This window comes from Caretta caretta, chromosome 2 (genome assembly GCF_965140235.1).
Source record: "Caretta caretta isolate rCarCar2 chromosome 2, rCarCar1.hap1, whole genome shotgun sequence".
NCBI classification, from domain to species: domain Eukaryota; kingdom Metazoa; phylum Chordata; order Testudines; family Cheloniidae; genus Caretta; species Caretta caretta.
In genome coordinates, this window is record NC_134207.1 from 235,623,017 (window position 1) to 235,640,356 (window position 17,340).

Consider the following 17,340-nt stretch of genomic DNA (forward strand, 5'->3'; position numbering starts at 1 on the left):
TTTTATTTTAAAAAAATGCCTACCTTCAGGAGAAAGATAGTAGACAGGTTGCAAAACAAGCAGTATGAGCTTGACGAGCCACCACAATTTGGTCCAATTTGCTATCTCCCCACACCAACCAACTCTTCTGCTGACCCTTAACTGGAACAAACTCAGCAAGGATTTTCACTGACCCCTGACCACCCCCTCGAACTTCCCTGCCCTCTATTCAACCCGTCCCTGCTCCCTGCCCCCTTACCGCACTGCCTGGAGTGCCAGTGGCTGGCAATGCTACAGCAGCACCGAGCACTGGGTCAGGCCAGGCTCTGCAGCGGAGCTGCCCCAGGAGCTTGCAGCGCCCCCGCCCAGAGCATTATGCAGGCAGTGCAGTGAGCTGAGGCTGAATGGGAGGGGCCACTGTGGGGGAGGGGCCAGGGTGAGCCTCCCGGGCCAGGAGCTCAGGGGTCGGGCCGGAGGGTCCTGCGGCCCGGATATGGCCCACAGGCCGTAGTTTGTCCACCTCCATAATGGATCATAGAAGATTAGGGTTGGAAGAGACCTCAGGAGGCCATCTAGTCCAATCCCCTGCTCAAAGCAGGACCAACCCCAACTAAATCATCCCAGTCAGGACTTTGTCAAGTCAGGCCTTAAAAACTTCTAAGATGGAAATTCCATCAGCTCCCTAGTTAACCCATTCCAGTGCTTCACCACCCTCCTAGTGAAAAAGTTTTTCCTAATATCCAACCTAGACCTCCCCCACTGCAACTTGAGACCATTACTCCTCGTTCTGTCATCTGCGACCACTGAGAACAGTCTAGATCCATCCTCTTTGGAACCCCCTTTCAGGTAGTTGAGGCGGCTATCAAATCCTCCCCTCACACTTCTCTTCTGCAGACTAAATAAGCCCAGCCTCTCCTTATAAGTCATGTGTCCCAGCCCCCTAATTATTTTCATTGCCCTCTGCTGGATTCTCTCTAATTTGTCCACATCCTTTCTGTAGTGGGGGGCCCAAAACTGGAAGCAATACTCCAGTTGTGGCCTCACCAATACTGAATAGAGGGGATAATCACTTCCCTCCATCTGTTGGCAGTGCTCTTACGAATGCAGCCCAATACGCCGTTAGCCTTCTTGGCAACAAGGGCACACTGCTGACTCATAGCCAGCTTCTCATCCAATGTAATCCCCAGGTCCTTTTCTGCAGAACTGCCATTTAGTCAGTTGGTCCCCAGCCTGTAGCAGTGCATAGGATTCTTCTGTCCTAAGTGCAGGACTCTGCACTTGGCCTTGTTGAACCTCATCAGATCTCTTTTGGCCCAATCCTCCAATTTGTCTAGGTCCCTCTGGACCCTATCCCTACTCTCCAGCGTATCTACCTCTCCCCCCATATTACTGTCACCTGTGAACTTGCTGGGGATGCAATCCATCACATCATCCAGATCATTAATGAAGATGCTGAACAAAACCGGCCCCAGGACCGACCCTTGGGGCACTCCACTTGATACCGGCTGCCAACTAGACCTTGAGCCGTTGATGCCGACGATCTAGCCAGCTTTCTATCCACCTTATAGTCCATTCATCCAATCCACACTTTTTTAACTTGCTGGCAATACTATGGGAGACCATATCAAAAGCTTTGCTAAAGTCAAGATATATTATGTCCACAGCTTTCCCCATATCCACAGAGCCAGTTATCTCATCATAGAAGGCAATCAGGTTGGCAGGAATGATCTCCCCTTGGTGAATCCAGGTTGACTATTCCAGATCACCTTCCTCTCCTCCAAGTGCTTCAAAATGGATTCCTTGAGGACCTGGATCTACAATTTTTCCAGGAACTGAGGTGAGACTGACCAGTCTGTAGTTTCCCAGATTCTCCTTCTTCCCTTTTTTAAAGATGGGCACTATATTTGCCTTTTTCCAATCGTCTGGGACCTCCCCCGTTCACCATGAGTTTTCAAAAATAATGGCCAATGGCTCTGCAATCACCTCAGCCAACTCCCTCAGCATCCTCAGATGCATTAGATCCAGCCCCATGGACTTATGCTTGTCCAGCTTTTCTAAATAGTTCTTAACCTGTTCTTTCACCACTAAGCGCTGCTCACCTCCTCCTCATACTGTGCTGCCCAGTGCAGCAGTCTGGGAGCTGACCTTGTCTGTGAAGATTGAGGCAAAAAAAAAAAAAAAGCATTGAGTGTTTCAGCTTTTTCCACATCATCGGTCACTAGGTTGCCTTCCCCATTCAGCAAGGGCCCCACATTTTCCCTGACCTTCTTCTTGTTGCTAACATACCTGTAGAAACCCTTCTTGTTATCTTTCCTATCCCTTGCTAGCTGCAACTCCAACTGTTCTTTGGCCTTCCTGATTACACCCCTGCATGCTTGAGCAATATTTTTATACTCCTCCCTAGTCATCTGTCCAAGTTTCCACTTCTTGTAAGCTTCCTTTTTGTGTTTAAGCTCACCGAAGATTTCTCTGTTAAGCCAAGCTGGTCACCTGCTATATTTGCTATTCTTTCTGCACATCGGGATGGTTGTTCCTGTGCCCTCAATACATCTTCTTTAAAATACAGCCAGCTCTCCTGGACTCCTTTCCTCCTCATACTAGCCTCCCAGGGGATCCTGCCCATCTATTCCCCAAGTCAAAGTCTGCTTTTCTGAAGTCCAGGGTCCATATTCTGCTGCTCTCCTTTCTTCCTTTTGTCAGGATCCTGAACTTGACCATCTCACGGTCACTGCTGCCCAGGCTGCCACTCACTTCTACTTCCCCTACCAATTCTTCCCTGTTTGTGAGCAGCAGGTCAAGAGGAGCACGGCCCCTACTTGGTTCCTCCAGCACTTGCACCAGGAAGTTGTCCCCAACACTCTCCAAAAACTTCCTGGATTGTCTGTGTACTGTGTATTGCTCTCCCAGAGAGATGTCAGGGTGATTGAAGTCCCTCTTGAGAGCTAGGGCCTGTGATCTGGAAACTTCTGTTAGTTGTCTGAAGAAAGCCTCGTCTACTCATCCTCCTGGTCTGGTGGTCTAAAGCAGACACCCACCACAACATCACCCTTATTGCTCTTGCCTCTAAACTTAACCCAAATTGCAATACAATTAAAAATTACCCCTTTCCACCTGTAATGTCTAGAACTGACTAACCTTTTAGTGCTGAAGTTGGAACAAGACAACTCATCAAAATGCAACCTGTTTTTACAGGAGTTGAAAGTGGCTACTGAATTTGGACAATTGAGCAGAGAGAAGGACACAGCTGAAGAAAGTGTAGTGACAGCTACAGGGTACCCCTGAGGAGAAGTGAAACAGGGAACAGTAAATGAAGAATGTTAAAAGGAAGCAGGGTTAATTATGTGAGAAAAACAGTGTGTGGAGACTGCATGAATTAGAGAAAGTAAAACAACCAGAGAACAATGAAAATCCAACAGCAAATAAAACGGAGAAAGTGAGTAAGAGAAAGACATGCATACTAAGAAACAAAAAAGATTTTTTTCTCCTAGCTACCGTATTTCTTATTGCACTCAGTGGATGAAGGGGATGAATTCCTGACTGACCTTATTTGTTTAAGCAAAAAGACTTTTTTTTCCTCTGTCAAGTAGATTTTTATATCTAAGATAGTAATTAAAGTTCTGGTGAGGAGTAAATAGACTCGAAAAAAGGTGATGATACTAGTCATGAAGTCCATACGCAATCTGATATGGGGATTTGGGAATTGCATGCATGACTGCCACGATAGGAGACTGGGTCTTTCAAGCTAATAAGAGCTAGCCACTCACCTAAATATTTTGAATACAACTATGTCAAGCAGGGTTGTGATCTCAAATTTTACAGAATCCAACATTGTTTGTAATTGGATATAAGACATTTGGGCGATATCCAGAAACCCAAAAGGACTGTAGGAAGCGGTACTGGTGATTCAGTAGGTGGCACTCTTACCTAGGAATCATTGAATCAGTGCCCAAACATTAATACAATTTAATATCTTATACTGCAGTTGTGAACAGACATAACAGTAAGGATCAGGGCATGACTGTGCCACGCACTGTACACCGACATCGCAATTTTGACCCTCTTACAATCAAAGAGTTAATTACTGAGTTGAAAGTGGTGCACGGGGCACTGTTCTGGAGAAGGTGCTGCCTATCAACATTTCCACTGCAGTCTCAGATAGATACAATATTCTTTACTTCTTCTCCTGAACTGTTATGTGGAAGTGGTAGGTGAAGTTTTTACATCCAGGGCCCTTCACTAGCTCTGGGTTCATGTTGCTAACCAGATATGGCCGGTCACAGAAGAGAGAGATAATATTGTACAGAATAGAAGTATTCTCATACTTGATGAAACTGGAAACTCATACTGGAAACTTCTTAAAAACACCATAATAAAGGCTGAAATTAAATCTATTCTCAAATTAAACAACACAGTAAGAGGACCAAAAGAGTGCTACTATGACTAAACAACAAAGTAAAAAGTGGTTAGAGGCAAAAAGGCTAGCATTAAACATTGGAGGTTAAATCCTACTGAGGAAAATAGAAAGGAGCATAAACTCTGGCAAGTCAAGTGTAAAAATATAATTAGGCAGGCCAAAAAAGAAATTGAAGAGCAACTAGCCAAAGACTTGAAAACTAAAAGCAAAAATTTTTTTTTTTAAGTATATCAGAAGCAGGAAGCCTGCCAAACAATCAGTGGGGGTACTAGAGAATCAACGTGCTGAAGGAGCACTCAAGGAAGAGAAGGCTGTTGGGGAGAAGTTGAACTAATTCTTTGCATTGCTCTTCACTGCATAGAATGCGAGGGAGATTCTGACACCTGAGCCATTCTTTTTAGGTGATCTATAATTTTAGCAATCTATCATTTAAATCAGCTTCTGTACCAGATGATTGGAGGATAGATAATATGACAACAATTTTTTTAAAAGGCTTCAGAGGCAATCCTGGCAATTACAAGACAGTAAGTCTAACTTCAGTACAGGGCAAATTGGCTGAAACTATAATAAAGAACAAAATTGACACATAGATGAACATGATTTGTTGGTGAAGAGTCAACACAGCTTTTATAAAAGAAAATCATGCCTCACCAATCTATTAGAATTCTTTGAGGGGATCAATAAATATGTGGACAAGGGTAATCCAGTCAATATAGTGCAGCTGGACTTTCAGAAAGCCTTTGACAAGGTCACTCACCAGAGGCTCTTATGCAAAGTAAGCTGTCCTGAGAGAAGAGGGAAGATCCTTCCATGGATTGGTAACTGGTTAAAAGACAGGAAACAAATGGGTAGGAATAAATGGTCAGTTTTCAGAATCCACTGAAGTGAATAGTTGTGTCCTCCAGGGATCTGTACTGGGCCAAGTACTGTTCAACATATTCATAAATGATATGGAAAAAGGGTTAAACAGTGATATGGCAACATTTGCAGATGATACAAAATTACTCATGACAGTTGAGTCCAAAGCAGACTGTGAAGAGTTACAAAAGGATATCACAAAACTGGTTGACTGGGCAACAAAATGGGAGAAGACATTCACTGTTGTTAAATGCAAAATAATGCACACTGGAAAACATAATCGCAACTATACATACAAAATGATGGGATCTAAATTAGCTATTACCACTCAAGAAAGATCTTGGAGTCGCTGTGGACAGTTCTCTGAAAAATGTCCGCTCAATGTGCAGCGGCAGTCAAAAAAGCTAACGGAATATTAGGAACGTTTGGAAAGGGACAGATAAGACAGAAAATATCATAATGCCACTATATAAAGCTATGGTATGCCCACACATTGAATACAGCATGCAGTTCTGGTCATCGCTTCTCAAAAAAAGACATATTAGAATTGGAAAAGGTAAAGAGAAGGGAAAAAATTGTTGAGGGTATGGAACAGCTTCTGCATGAGGAGAGATTAAAAAGACTGGGACTTTTCAGCTTGGAAAAGAGATGACTAAGAGGCAATATGATAGAGGTCTATAAAATTGTGAATAGCGTGGAGAAAGTGAATAAGGAAATGTTATTTACTCCTTCACATAACACAAGACCCAAGGGTCACCCAATGAAATTAAGAGGCAGCAGGTTTAAAACAAAAGAAAGGAAGTACTACTTCACACAATGCACAGTCAACCTGTGGAACTCATTGCCAGGAGAGGTTGTGAAGGCCAAAACCATAGTGAAGTTAAAAAAAGAATCAGGTAAATTCATGGAGGATAGGTCCATCAATGGCTATTAGCCAAGATGGTCAGGAATGCAACCTCATGCTCCAGGTGCCCCTACCCTCTGATTGCCAAATTGGGAGTGGATGACAAGGGATGGATCACTTGATGATTGCCAGTTCTGTTCATTCCCTTCAAAGCATGCATCATTGGCTACTGTCAGAAGACAGGATACTGGGCTAGATCGACCATTGGTCTAACCCATTATGGTTATTCTTATGTTCTTATGATGAAGGGCAGCCCAACAGAACAACTGCCAGATGCCCCTCTAAAGTAAAATCAATGTAAACAATCAGTACTTCAATATTAATCTAGTATTTGTGTAAACTAAGTAAATAGCCCTCTTGAAAATTCACTTAATTTCTATGTGCCCTCAAATAAAGTTTTTTTCTCCCCACTGCTTTTAGCTAATTCACAGACTTCATTTGCATACTGTTAAATAGTCAGAAAATAGTAACATCTTTTCACTTCATGCTTCATGTCTCAAATTGGTTCTCATGTGGAAAAATTCCACTTACAGTCCGAGGGCCACATTTTGACCCCACTAGGACTGTGGTCACCTAGTGGAATCAGTGTTCTACTGCAGCAAGTGTTCAGGATGGGGATGGTAGGTCAGAAAAGGGGGGACATCACTGGATCTGTGACTATGCGGATACACCAACAATTCCCCATGGATTAGAGACACAGGTATTATGAGGGGTTACTGAACCCTGAGGCTGCACAGAGGTCACAGAGGTTCTACTGCCACTCCTTAATGGAAGGGGAAAGTATTTTTTACTTCACCCTAACCCCCCTTGTGAGATCTCTAGTGTGCAGCTTCTGCCACTTGAGCTGTAAACTATTTCTAGGATTTGGCTCATACTATAGATAATGAAATGCAGGATGGAATTCAAATATGCAGCTTATAAAAATGGAAAATCATACTATGTCCCCAAAAAGGATGTAGCTCCAAATAGGCCCTCTTACTAGTATTACCATACTGAAATCAGTGGATCACTATTATTTAACTCCCTCTCAAGTTAATGAGGGCTCTAACCTCTGACATCAAGACTGGACTTGACCAAATGTCTTATTTAATTTTACAACAAAGCACTATATCATCTAGTGGTATAGACTGCTATTATATATACTATCCATTTTTATGACGCACTGAGTAAAACATTTCAGTAATTTTCCTATTCTTTAACTAACAGCAAAAATCAAGAAAGATTTAGAATTACTGGAGGGGGAGGGAAATGAAAGAATGTGAAATAGTTTATTTTCTAAAAAGCCACAGCTGACTGACAGATTAATGAAAACAGCGCAAGTGAAAAAATAATTATCTTTAGGATGTCTCATACATCACTCATATTTATCCATTAAGTTAGTACAATCATATGTTTAATGCATTATAGGGAAAAAGGAAAACTTTTTAAACAAAGGAATTTTTCACACAGATACTTTTTGTAAAATGTATTGTAAATGTTTTTAAATTCTTCATCTACAAACCTCTATTTTATTACTGGAATCAAATTACTATTTAATTTATAAATAATCTATATAACTGAACTGTTGACTTACATGGTAACTTTGCTGTCTGACAAAGTCAACTTTCATGGAGACAGACCTTTCTGAATTTCTACTGAGAGTCTTAATGTGCTCCACAAGGTCAGCACAAAACTTGTAGCCACCTTTAAGTACACAGAGAACCACAATGTTATTGTCTCCAATGTCTTGCATGATGCCTTTGGCCAAGCATTCTGTCCTGAAATAAAGGATAATTATAATGTAATAGGTTTTTCAATGGAGTTATCCAAAAATATCTAGAAATCATGCATGGCCTGATCTAAAGCATGGCCCATTCAACTCCCTGACAGACGTTAGTGGGCTTTTGATCAGCTGCACAACAGGCAGATACAAGAAGAAATCTGATCAATACAAGATTAAAAAAGTGTATAACAACATAGACTGGGAATTATCACTAGACACATTCCCTGGATTACACAACTGGAAGAATGTCTTGCAATAAATATTATAAAGGAGACTTTTCGGGTGATTGAAGAAACTAGGTCACCAGCTTTACACAGCATCCCACATTCATGTAAAGCAGGGGTCTCAAACATGCGGCCTGCAGGCCACATGAGGCCCGCGGAGTTATTTCCTGTGGCCTGCCATATGACCCCTCACCCCCTGTTCACCCACCCCTGCCCTCCTGAGTGCGCCACATCCCCACTCCTCTGCCTACCTCCCAGTACTTCCCGCCACCAAACAGATGTTTGGCGGCGCTTAGGACCTTCCAGGAGGAGGGGGGAGGAGCAGGGACGCGGCACGCTCGGGGAGGAGGCAGAGAAGAGACGGGGCCAGGGCACGGATTTGGGAAGGGGTTGGAAGAGGGGCAGGGAGGGGGCGGAGTTGGGGAAAGCAGTGGGAAGAGGCGGGGTAGGGGCGGGGCCTCATGGAAGGGGTGGAGTGGGGGTGGGGCGAGGGGCAGAGCAGGGGTCTTCTGTATCTTTGTATGAAAAGGTGTTAGTGATGCAGCCCTTGGGCCAATGTACTAGTCCTCATGTGGTCCTCGTGGTGATTTAAGTTTGAGATCCCTGATGTAACGTCTCTCTCTATGATCACACACTTTGTTACGCAAACGGCTAAGAGTAAATGGTTTAAGTGCAAGAAGAAAAACACCAGAAATTACATAAACTCACAGACTAAAGAAAAAGCTACACTTACATTTTAGTAAAATAAATGAAAATACTTACAAGTGACACATAGTGTTAGTCAGAGATCTCAAAGCACTTTACAAAGGGTAAAATCATTATCCCCCTTTTGTAGACAACACAAACTTAGATGCAGAGAAGCAAAGCGACTTGCCCAAGGTCACAAAGAGAGACAGGAAGAGTCAGAGTTATTTACCAATTACTTTGAAGATTTAAATATCTTATAATTTACTGATCTGCATTCTTATCGACAATGTGTCTCCTTTGTCAACAGGATGCAGCATATTAGAATGAGTAGGATCCCAGCTTTTATGTGGGATAAAGTTCTTGGCTTAAATCTTCAAAACTAATTAGTGAGTTTGGGTGCCTCATATTTTGATAATCCCATCTGAAAATATCTTATTGAGCCAAGATTCAAGAGTGCCATTCTGTACTTGAGCCCAGTGTAATTTTGAGGAAAAATGCTATACTTGGTCAAGAAAAGAAAAACAAGTTTTTGTCAGGTCACTTACAAAAACAGTAGCTACTTGGCATTATAGTGTAGTCCCAATAAAGATGGACTAGTGGCCAGAGCGCAAATGAGGTGTAGGCCAAATGCAATTCATTATATGATTCTGTAATTTATCATATGGATTTCACTACCACATTTGTGCTATAAACTGTTCTTTGCTGGTTCACAGTGACATAGGAATCCATTTTTCTCTGCATAGACACACACAAAAAAAAAAATCACTGGAAATTACTATATGTGCACGGCATGCGTAAGGGAAGAATATAGTCCAAAGAGGACAATATTTCTTTTCGTTTTTCTTATTTCTGTAGCCAACAATAAATTAGCTACAATTTAAAAAGGTCAAAGTTTCTTTCAGTTTCATATCTATGCAATGCAAAGAATAAATTCTGTATACCAAAAATAGATCAAAAGAGTGAATATTCATAGATTTTAAGGTAAAAAGGGACCATTATATCATCTAGTCTGATCTCAAATACATTTAAGTTCCTCTTGTGTTTATGTAAAAATAGCATGAATAGTGAGGTAATTGCATTTTTCTCCTTCTTCAGCACCACCTCCTCTAAAGGAAAGTCTGAAACTGTGGGAAAGCTTTTCACAGAGACAGTGAGGGAAAACACTTAGTGATCTGTGTCTACCCATATATTTTTTCTGGCTTTCTGTTTATAAATTGCCCACCCCCCTCTCCTTTCCCTTCTTAATTTTTTTTTAAACTTTTTAGAGGGTTTTTGTTGTTTTGTGTAATTGGGTGGACATAAACAAAACTACTTTTCACAACTTTTTAGGCTAGATACTCAAAACATTTTGATGATCTGGTAAAGAAATGGGTGGCTTTACGCCACTTCTACGTTTCAAGCACATAGACAGAAACAGAAATAAAAGCTGAATGATCCTTTAAATAGCTCGTCCCCCAGCTTTGGTGTCCAAGACTGTATACTTTGCATCAGGTATTATTCCAACTTGAAAAGACCTTGACATTTTGTCCCTGAGGCTTCCCCTACACTAGAATCCAAACTATTTCAGGAAAAAATGTTTAAACTTCGTTTTTACTAGCAGGGTGATAACATAATTTAATAGATCAGAGTGAAAAGGAATGAATTATGTTTAAATATTTCACAAATCATAACTATATAGATTACTTTAGTAAAATATTTTGTAAGAGTTTAAACTCTACTGCAGACAGGGACTTATTAAGCCCCAGTTTATATATAAAATATGGACTACATTTAGTTGTATTTTCATTACAAGAATTTTCTGCAGTTTTGATCTCTCTCAACACAATGAGTTTCAGCCATAAGGTGGCAGAATTAAGACGGCACGGGCTACTAGAAATCTGGCATTTCCCAAATTTCAAGTGCTTTCCTTTGAAACCTACATAATATTCTTTGAGAGTAGTTCTTTTATATGAAGTTTAATATATAAATGGTTTGTGAGTATCCAATTATGTCTATATAACAAGTATACAAAACATTGTTAAATATTTATATAGTAACATTCAAAGCACTCTTACCTGTCAACAATAATACCATGAGGTATGAGCACATATTCCAGATCTCCACAGTAGTGTTGTGGATATGTGAATAAATCCAAACTGTAGCCTGGCCAATCATCTGAAATCTGCAAATTAGGTTAATATAATTAGAACACTTCATTGTATTTGGAATATAAAAAGTTATTATATTCTGAATGTTAGACTACATCCTTTTACATTGGATTTGACAGTATTATTAGCAACTACTATTAGCTGTACCAGCCCTATGCACACACCTTCCCATATATGGGGATATCCACGTGATTAACTCCAGGGTCATGTAATCAAAAATACATGATGATAATTTACCATTTCACCTGTGCCTATTAATCATGGGTGCATTATGTCTACTTCTATCAATCTAACTCTCTAAGCACCCTTAAAAGTAACCATTCTTTTAAAAAACAAAAACAAAAACACAACTTGTCACAAAAATATTGCAGTCTTTCCCTAACTGTATCTGCCTAAGTCTCAGAAGATTGCACTGCGCATGATTGTAAAGCCATAAATGGTTTATCCAAGTCATCTGAAATGAGTGCCCAGAAAACATTCAAACTCACCAGAATACAGGATATTCTGTATATGCTACTGGAGTGGGGCAAATGCCCCACTCTAGTAGGCAGGGGTTAAAAGCAACCCTGGAGAGGGCTGCGGCTGGGAAAAGCAGTGAGAGCAGCTGACCACAGGTGTGACCAGCTCAATCAGGGCCCAGCTGGCTCTGATAAGAGGGCTGGGGGCCACGAGCTGAAGGAGTCTCACTCTAGTCCTGGAGTGAGAAGGGCTAGTTGTCTGGGAGCAAGGTACTGGAAGTGGTGCAGTGCTGGGGAATGGCAAAGGGAGCTGGGGAACCCCAGCCTTGTTAAAGGCCCAAAAAGGTACTAGAGCTACAGAGGGAGCTGGTCTGATCCTTGCCAATGATGAGTGGCCTTTACAGACTGCAGTCTGCCCTAGTGAGAGGGGGCTCGATGATGATTGGCAATAGCCACTGAGGCAAGGTGGACTCAGAGCAGGGGTGGCCAACTTAAGCCTGAGAAGGAGCCAGAATTTACCAGTGTACGTTGCCAAAGAGCCACAGTAATACGTCAGCAGCCCCACATAAGCTCTCCGCTCCCAGTGCCTCCCACCCACTGGCAGCCCCGCCTATCAGTGCCTCCCCCTCCCTCCCCACACTTCCCGATCAGCTGCCTCATGGCATGGAGGAGGCTGGGGGGAGGAGCGAGGGCATAACACACACACAGGAGGGTGTGGGAAGGGGTGTAGTGGGGGTAGAGCCAGGGGTTGAGCAGTGAGCACCCCCTGGCACATTGGAAAGTTGGCACCTGTAGCTCCAGCCCCAGAGTCGGTGCCTACACAAGGAACTGTATGTTAACTTCTGAAGAGCTGCATGTGGCTCCAGAGCCACAGGTTAGCCACCCCCGGCTTAGAGGGTTGAGGGTTCCCCTGGGAGACGAGACCCAGAGTGTGTGGGTACTGTGGGGGCAGAACCCCGAGGTAAAGGGGCACTGGAATCCGGGAGGGACATGGGGCCTGAGGCAGGAGAGACACCGGCCAGCAGGAGGCGCTCTGGGGCTGGAAAAGAGCTAATTCCTGGATAACCAGCAGGAGGTACCGTTCTAGTGAGTCTTCGCTCTGTTACAGCCACATATTTACTGAAAAAAGATTAATGTTTTAAAGAATTTTAAAATGTGTATTAGTACTGCTTTTCACATACATCCATCCATCCATCCACCTGTAAAACCAGGAACTGGATTAATACCAGAATCTCAGAAATCAAAAAGTTTATAAATGTCAGGCAGAAATCAAGCAGGACAAATGTCAGTTCAAAAGGCCATGTTTCAGAAAGCTCTAAAGATGTAAAAAGGAGGGATTGTAATGGAAACGGTTCGGCAAGCTTTACAACAGTTCCATAATAAAGATAGCACCTCCAACAGGGCAGGACTTCTTGCAACCATACTGGAGCTTTGTTTCAATATTGACTTTGAGGAAAGAGTGCCACCTCACGGGTTTCTTAATTGTCTTTGCAGTCATATGTACCCACAAACATGTTGTCTTTATTCCTTGTATTTACTCCTGAGGGCACTCTGCGCCAAAAAATTTAAAATTCTACACATACTATTTAAAATTCTGCAAAATTCTGCAAATTTTATTTGTCAAATAAATGTGGAGGCTCCAGCATGGCATTGGGGAGCACAGGCCACTGGGCTGCACAGAGGTGGGAGATCACTGTGCAGCTCCCTCCCTGGGACACGGACTGTGATGAGGCTGCACCCTGACAAAGTTCAAGGACATGGCCTGCCCCAGAAACACCCTCGGGCCTTGCCTCTCTGGGTGAGCAGGTAGGCTTAGCAAGGCAGGAGCCAAGTCTGGAGGGGCTTAATGTGGGGGATCCAGGTGTGGGTTGAGAGGATTCTATGTGGGCAATCTGGGTGTGGGTGGCTCAGTGGGGGATCTGGGTGCAGAGGGGATCTGGATACACAGGGGCTTGTTGAGGGGTTCTGGGTGCAATGGTAATGGGACTTTGCACGGGGGCTCCAGGTGAAGGTGGCTGGGGCTCAACGGCGGGGGTGGGAGTCGCGGCCTGGGTGTGTGGGTGATAGAGCTCAGCAAGGGGGTCTGGGTGTGGGGGGTTCAGTGGGGGTTTCAGATGCTGGGAGAGTGGGGCAGGGATCCAGGTGTAGCTGGTTGGGGCTCGGTGGGGTGGGGATTCAGGTGCACATGGCTCACTTGGGTGGTCCAAATGCAGTGGAAGTGGGGCTCATGTTGGGGGGGGGAATCTGAGTGCAGAGGGGGTGAGGCTTAGCAGGAGAGTCTGGGTATGAAGGGTTCTGGATGCATGAGGGAGCCGCTCCCTGTATAGGAATCCCTCCCCCTGCACCTGAGGAGCAATGGGTGCAGGAAGTGTGTTAGGGTGAGGGGGGGGAGTTTGCAGAGCTTCCTGCAGCTGGGAGAGAAATCTGGGGGTGGGTCAGATCCGGCCCCGGATGCCGTGCGGGGGAAGAGGAAGTCCCGTCCTCCCCAGTCCAGCTGGGACTAGCAGCTGAGCCCGGCGCTGGGTTGGAGCCACCATCCCAGTCTTCCCCAGTCCTGCCTCCTGCCCCACAGTGATTTATCTCTCTACTGGCTGCCCTGGTCACGCAAAACATACTGTTGGGGAGGGTCGCATGATCACTCTTGTGGCTTCCTTTTGCTTCCCTGTCAGGAAGTCATTTTTCTGCAGGGAAGCAAAGAAATCTGTGGGGGGACATCAAATCTGCGCATGTGCAGTGGTGCAGAATTCCCACAGGAGTATTGTATTGTTCAAACACATGAATATCAACAAGAAGGCTGAACCAAATGGTGAGAGAACTGCTTCTGAAGCGGTACAGTGTACATTTCTGCTACACAGAATCCTCAACTAAAGAGTAAAAACTACTAACAACTGCAAGCAGATTCCCTACTAGAATAAAGAATCATAAATCCTTCACAAATAATTTGCCTATCAAAATGTGCTGATTGTTGACCTATTCTATTACATTAGCATCTTTATTAGGATTCTACCTTCATACACTGGCATATTTATCTCTAGCACCAGTATAGTGGTGCTAAACTACACCTTGAAGAAATATTATTTGTCTAAGAATGGTTACTTTATGTCTACTTAGCTGCAGCACAAATGTTAACTTCCTAGAGAAATGTGCCTGGCTCAACATCATCATTTGCTTCCAATTAATATTTAAAACCTGAAAATAAAAGGCATGACCTGAAGACCATTGGAGTCAATGGGAGTTTTTGTACTGACTGCAAGGGGCTTTGATCCGGTTATTAAAAAAAGGTACTCAAATATCATTCCACATTTTCACAGGAACAAGGGATTACATACATCCTCAAAACTTCAAGGTTTTTCAGTAGGGGGCAAGTCCTGTTCACAATAACAGTTACAGAAGGCCTAACAAACCTATCAATGTGTGTAGAGAATTCATATTAGGAACAAATGCTGTGCCAAATCTGAAAAAAGTTGGTGGAGAAATAAATGACTAAAAATAGAAACCCATACAGCAATATTTGAAAGCTATCAGTCAAAACATCTGGGGTGAAAATAGGGAAATACCTTATAATCCCCATCTACTGAGATACACTGGACTGAAAGAACTTTCACAAGGGAATGGAAAAATGGTAATTTTGTTTAAAAAACTGGGGCTCTCTCTTAAATTTTAATTTATGTATGTAATAAGGATCCAATTCTGTTTCCATGTAATTTTGTGTGATCAGGCCAGATGAATATGAGAACCATAACATTTTCTATCTTTCATAAATTTAAATTCAGTCATAATGTTGCATTATGATATTTTTTTGTTTTCATGTGTGTATGGAACAGAAGAAATGAAGTCATTACAGAGCACAACTCCTTTGAAATGTCTCCAGTGCTAACAAAGTCATCAGCTTTGTAATAGCATTTATTACAGATATTACCATCTAAATGGCCAATATTAGTTTAATTTAAGTACACTAAGGGCCTACCTCTGAACTGTAAAAACAAGTGTCAGGGAACACACTTATAACACAGTAGCCCCATCACAGTTTTGTGGTGTGGACTTGTCCAAAGTTTTAGTTAAATCATGGCTAATAGTCCCTACTCTTGTTCTAGAACTTGGTTAAAACATTGATTGGTCACAAGAATACTGTAAAAGTATATCCCAGTGTTTTTTACAATGTGAATAAGCTCAAAGAAATATCCATTTTTCTCTTTTGGAAACTTAGCTTATTCATTTACTATTATCATAACTTATAAAGCTCCACAGATGTTCATGGTGCTTTCTAAAACATAGTTTGCATAGTTCACTACCACTTTCTGTGCACAGAAAATGAAAAATAAAACCAACCCAACAGTGCATTTTTATCACTAGGTTGTTTCTACAGCAAATGCAATTGACAATTAAATCCACAAGCCAATTTTGCTAGTCATTGCTCAGCTTGCTTCCACCACACCCAGGGCACACATACATCATAACTGCTGCAGCCAGACAGCACAGACACAAAATCAAACTTCCCCAGCTCCTGGTGAGCTGCTAGGACTTCTCTCCAGCAGCCAGCCACCCACAAATACTCCATACAGGGAGGGGTGAGAAGAGTGGAATATGGTGTGCGGCAAAGTAGATTCAGAGATACAAAGACAGAGCACAGGATTGGGTCAATGGAGCAGGGGTAAGGGGGCAAGAAGAGATGGTGGAGAATGAATCTCAGAACTGTTGGCCTAATGCACAGCAGAGCAGATGGGAATAAGTTGTACAAGTTAGGGGAGGCAGCCGGGAAGCAGACATCCGGGCAAAGCCTGAGTATTGAGATGTACAAGGGTTGAGTGAACAAGATGGGGACCAGAAACAGGGCAGAAGGGAGGAGATGAGGGACCAGCAGGGCGCAGGGCAGCAAGGCTGTTTAGAGAAGATGGAGGCTAGAGGTAAAAGGACCAACGAAGAGGAGGGGAATCAAGGCCTAGGACAGGATGAGATCAGGGTATACTGCAGAAGGGCCAAAGCACAAAGGCCGTGGGGAGAAGATGTGGGGGATGGGGCCAGGCCAGGGTGCAGCATCAGAGCGGCCCAGGCGGGAAGATGGTAGCGGAAGATCAGGGAGGAATGTGGGGACGCAGTGGGGGTCAGGGCACAAAGGCTGTGAGGAGGAGACGATGATGGGCGAGGCGCATGGCCAGTCGATGGGGGCAGAGAGGGCACTGCGATCAAGGCACAGGGCGGGAGAACAGGGTGGGTACCCAGGGCCATGGGCGGCGGAGGGGAGCGCGGCCAGGGGGCCAACGGCTTGGGGAAGCTGGGGTGCGATTAAGAGGCGGGATAGGAGACAATGACGGAGGCGCCGGGGGCGGGACCGGGGGTGCCCTGCCCAGGCCAGGGGGCAGTTGCTTGGGGCGGGAAGGGGAGCGGCAATGACGAGGGCCCCCCAGCGGTCTGGGGCCTCCGGGCAGCACCGCCCCCTAGGCTGGGGGAGGGGGGCAGCTTTTTCTTTACCACAACCCCGCGGCTTCTCCGCGGCGCCGCCCTGCTGCCGCCCTGGTCGGCCATCTTCCCCGCGCGCGGGGCAGGCTGTGGCCGGGGGAGCGGCGCGGAACCGCTGCAGCCGCTGGGGCTGGGAGCGGGGGCCGCCGCATTCCGCGATTGGGCGCCTCCTTGCGCGGCGGAGAGGTGTTACCCGCCGGGCCTCTCCCCCTCAGCTGGCCCGGGCCGCTACTGCCCTTCTTCCCAGGGCGGCTGAGGAGACCCCCTCCCCCGTCCCTCTTCCTAACCCTGCGGGATGCAGCTCCTCACTCAAGGGGCAGCGCCCCGCTCAGCATGCAGAGTTCAGCCCTTCCCCCAAACAGAGGGAGGGTGGGGCATTGGTCCCACGGAGGACCCCCCAACGTGCCGCTTGGCAGTGAGCAGGCACTGTGTATGTGCCAAGACAGAAAC

At 44.4% G+C, this 17,340-nt stretch overlaps 1 protein-coding gene across 3 annotated transcripts in view; it reads right to left on the reverse strand.

The window, feature by feature from the left end:
- Positions 1-16,998, reverse strand: part of PRTFDC1 (phosphoribosyl transferase domain containing 1) — a 68,226-nt gene extending 51,228 nt beyond the window's left edge. For all 3 annotated transcript variants that reach the window (XM_075124803.1, XM_048836962.2, XM_075124802.1), the window contains exons 1-3: positions 16,903-16,998; positions 10,883-10,989; positions 7,729-7,912 (exon numbers count right to left, since the gene is read on the reverse strand). In XM_075124803.1, coding sequence (XP_074980904.1) covers positions 7,729-7,912; positions 10,883-10,989; positions 16,903-16,956 — 345 coding nt within the window. In that variant the 5' untranslated portion in view covers positions 16,957-16,998. The remainder of the gene's footprint in view (positions 1-7,728; positions 7,913-10,882; positions 10,990-16,902) is intronic.
- Positions 16,999-17,340: the final 342 nt, after the last annotated feature.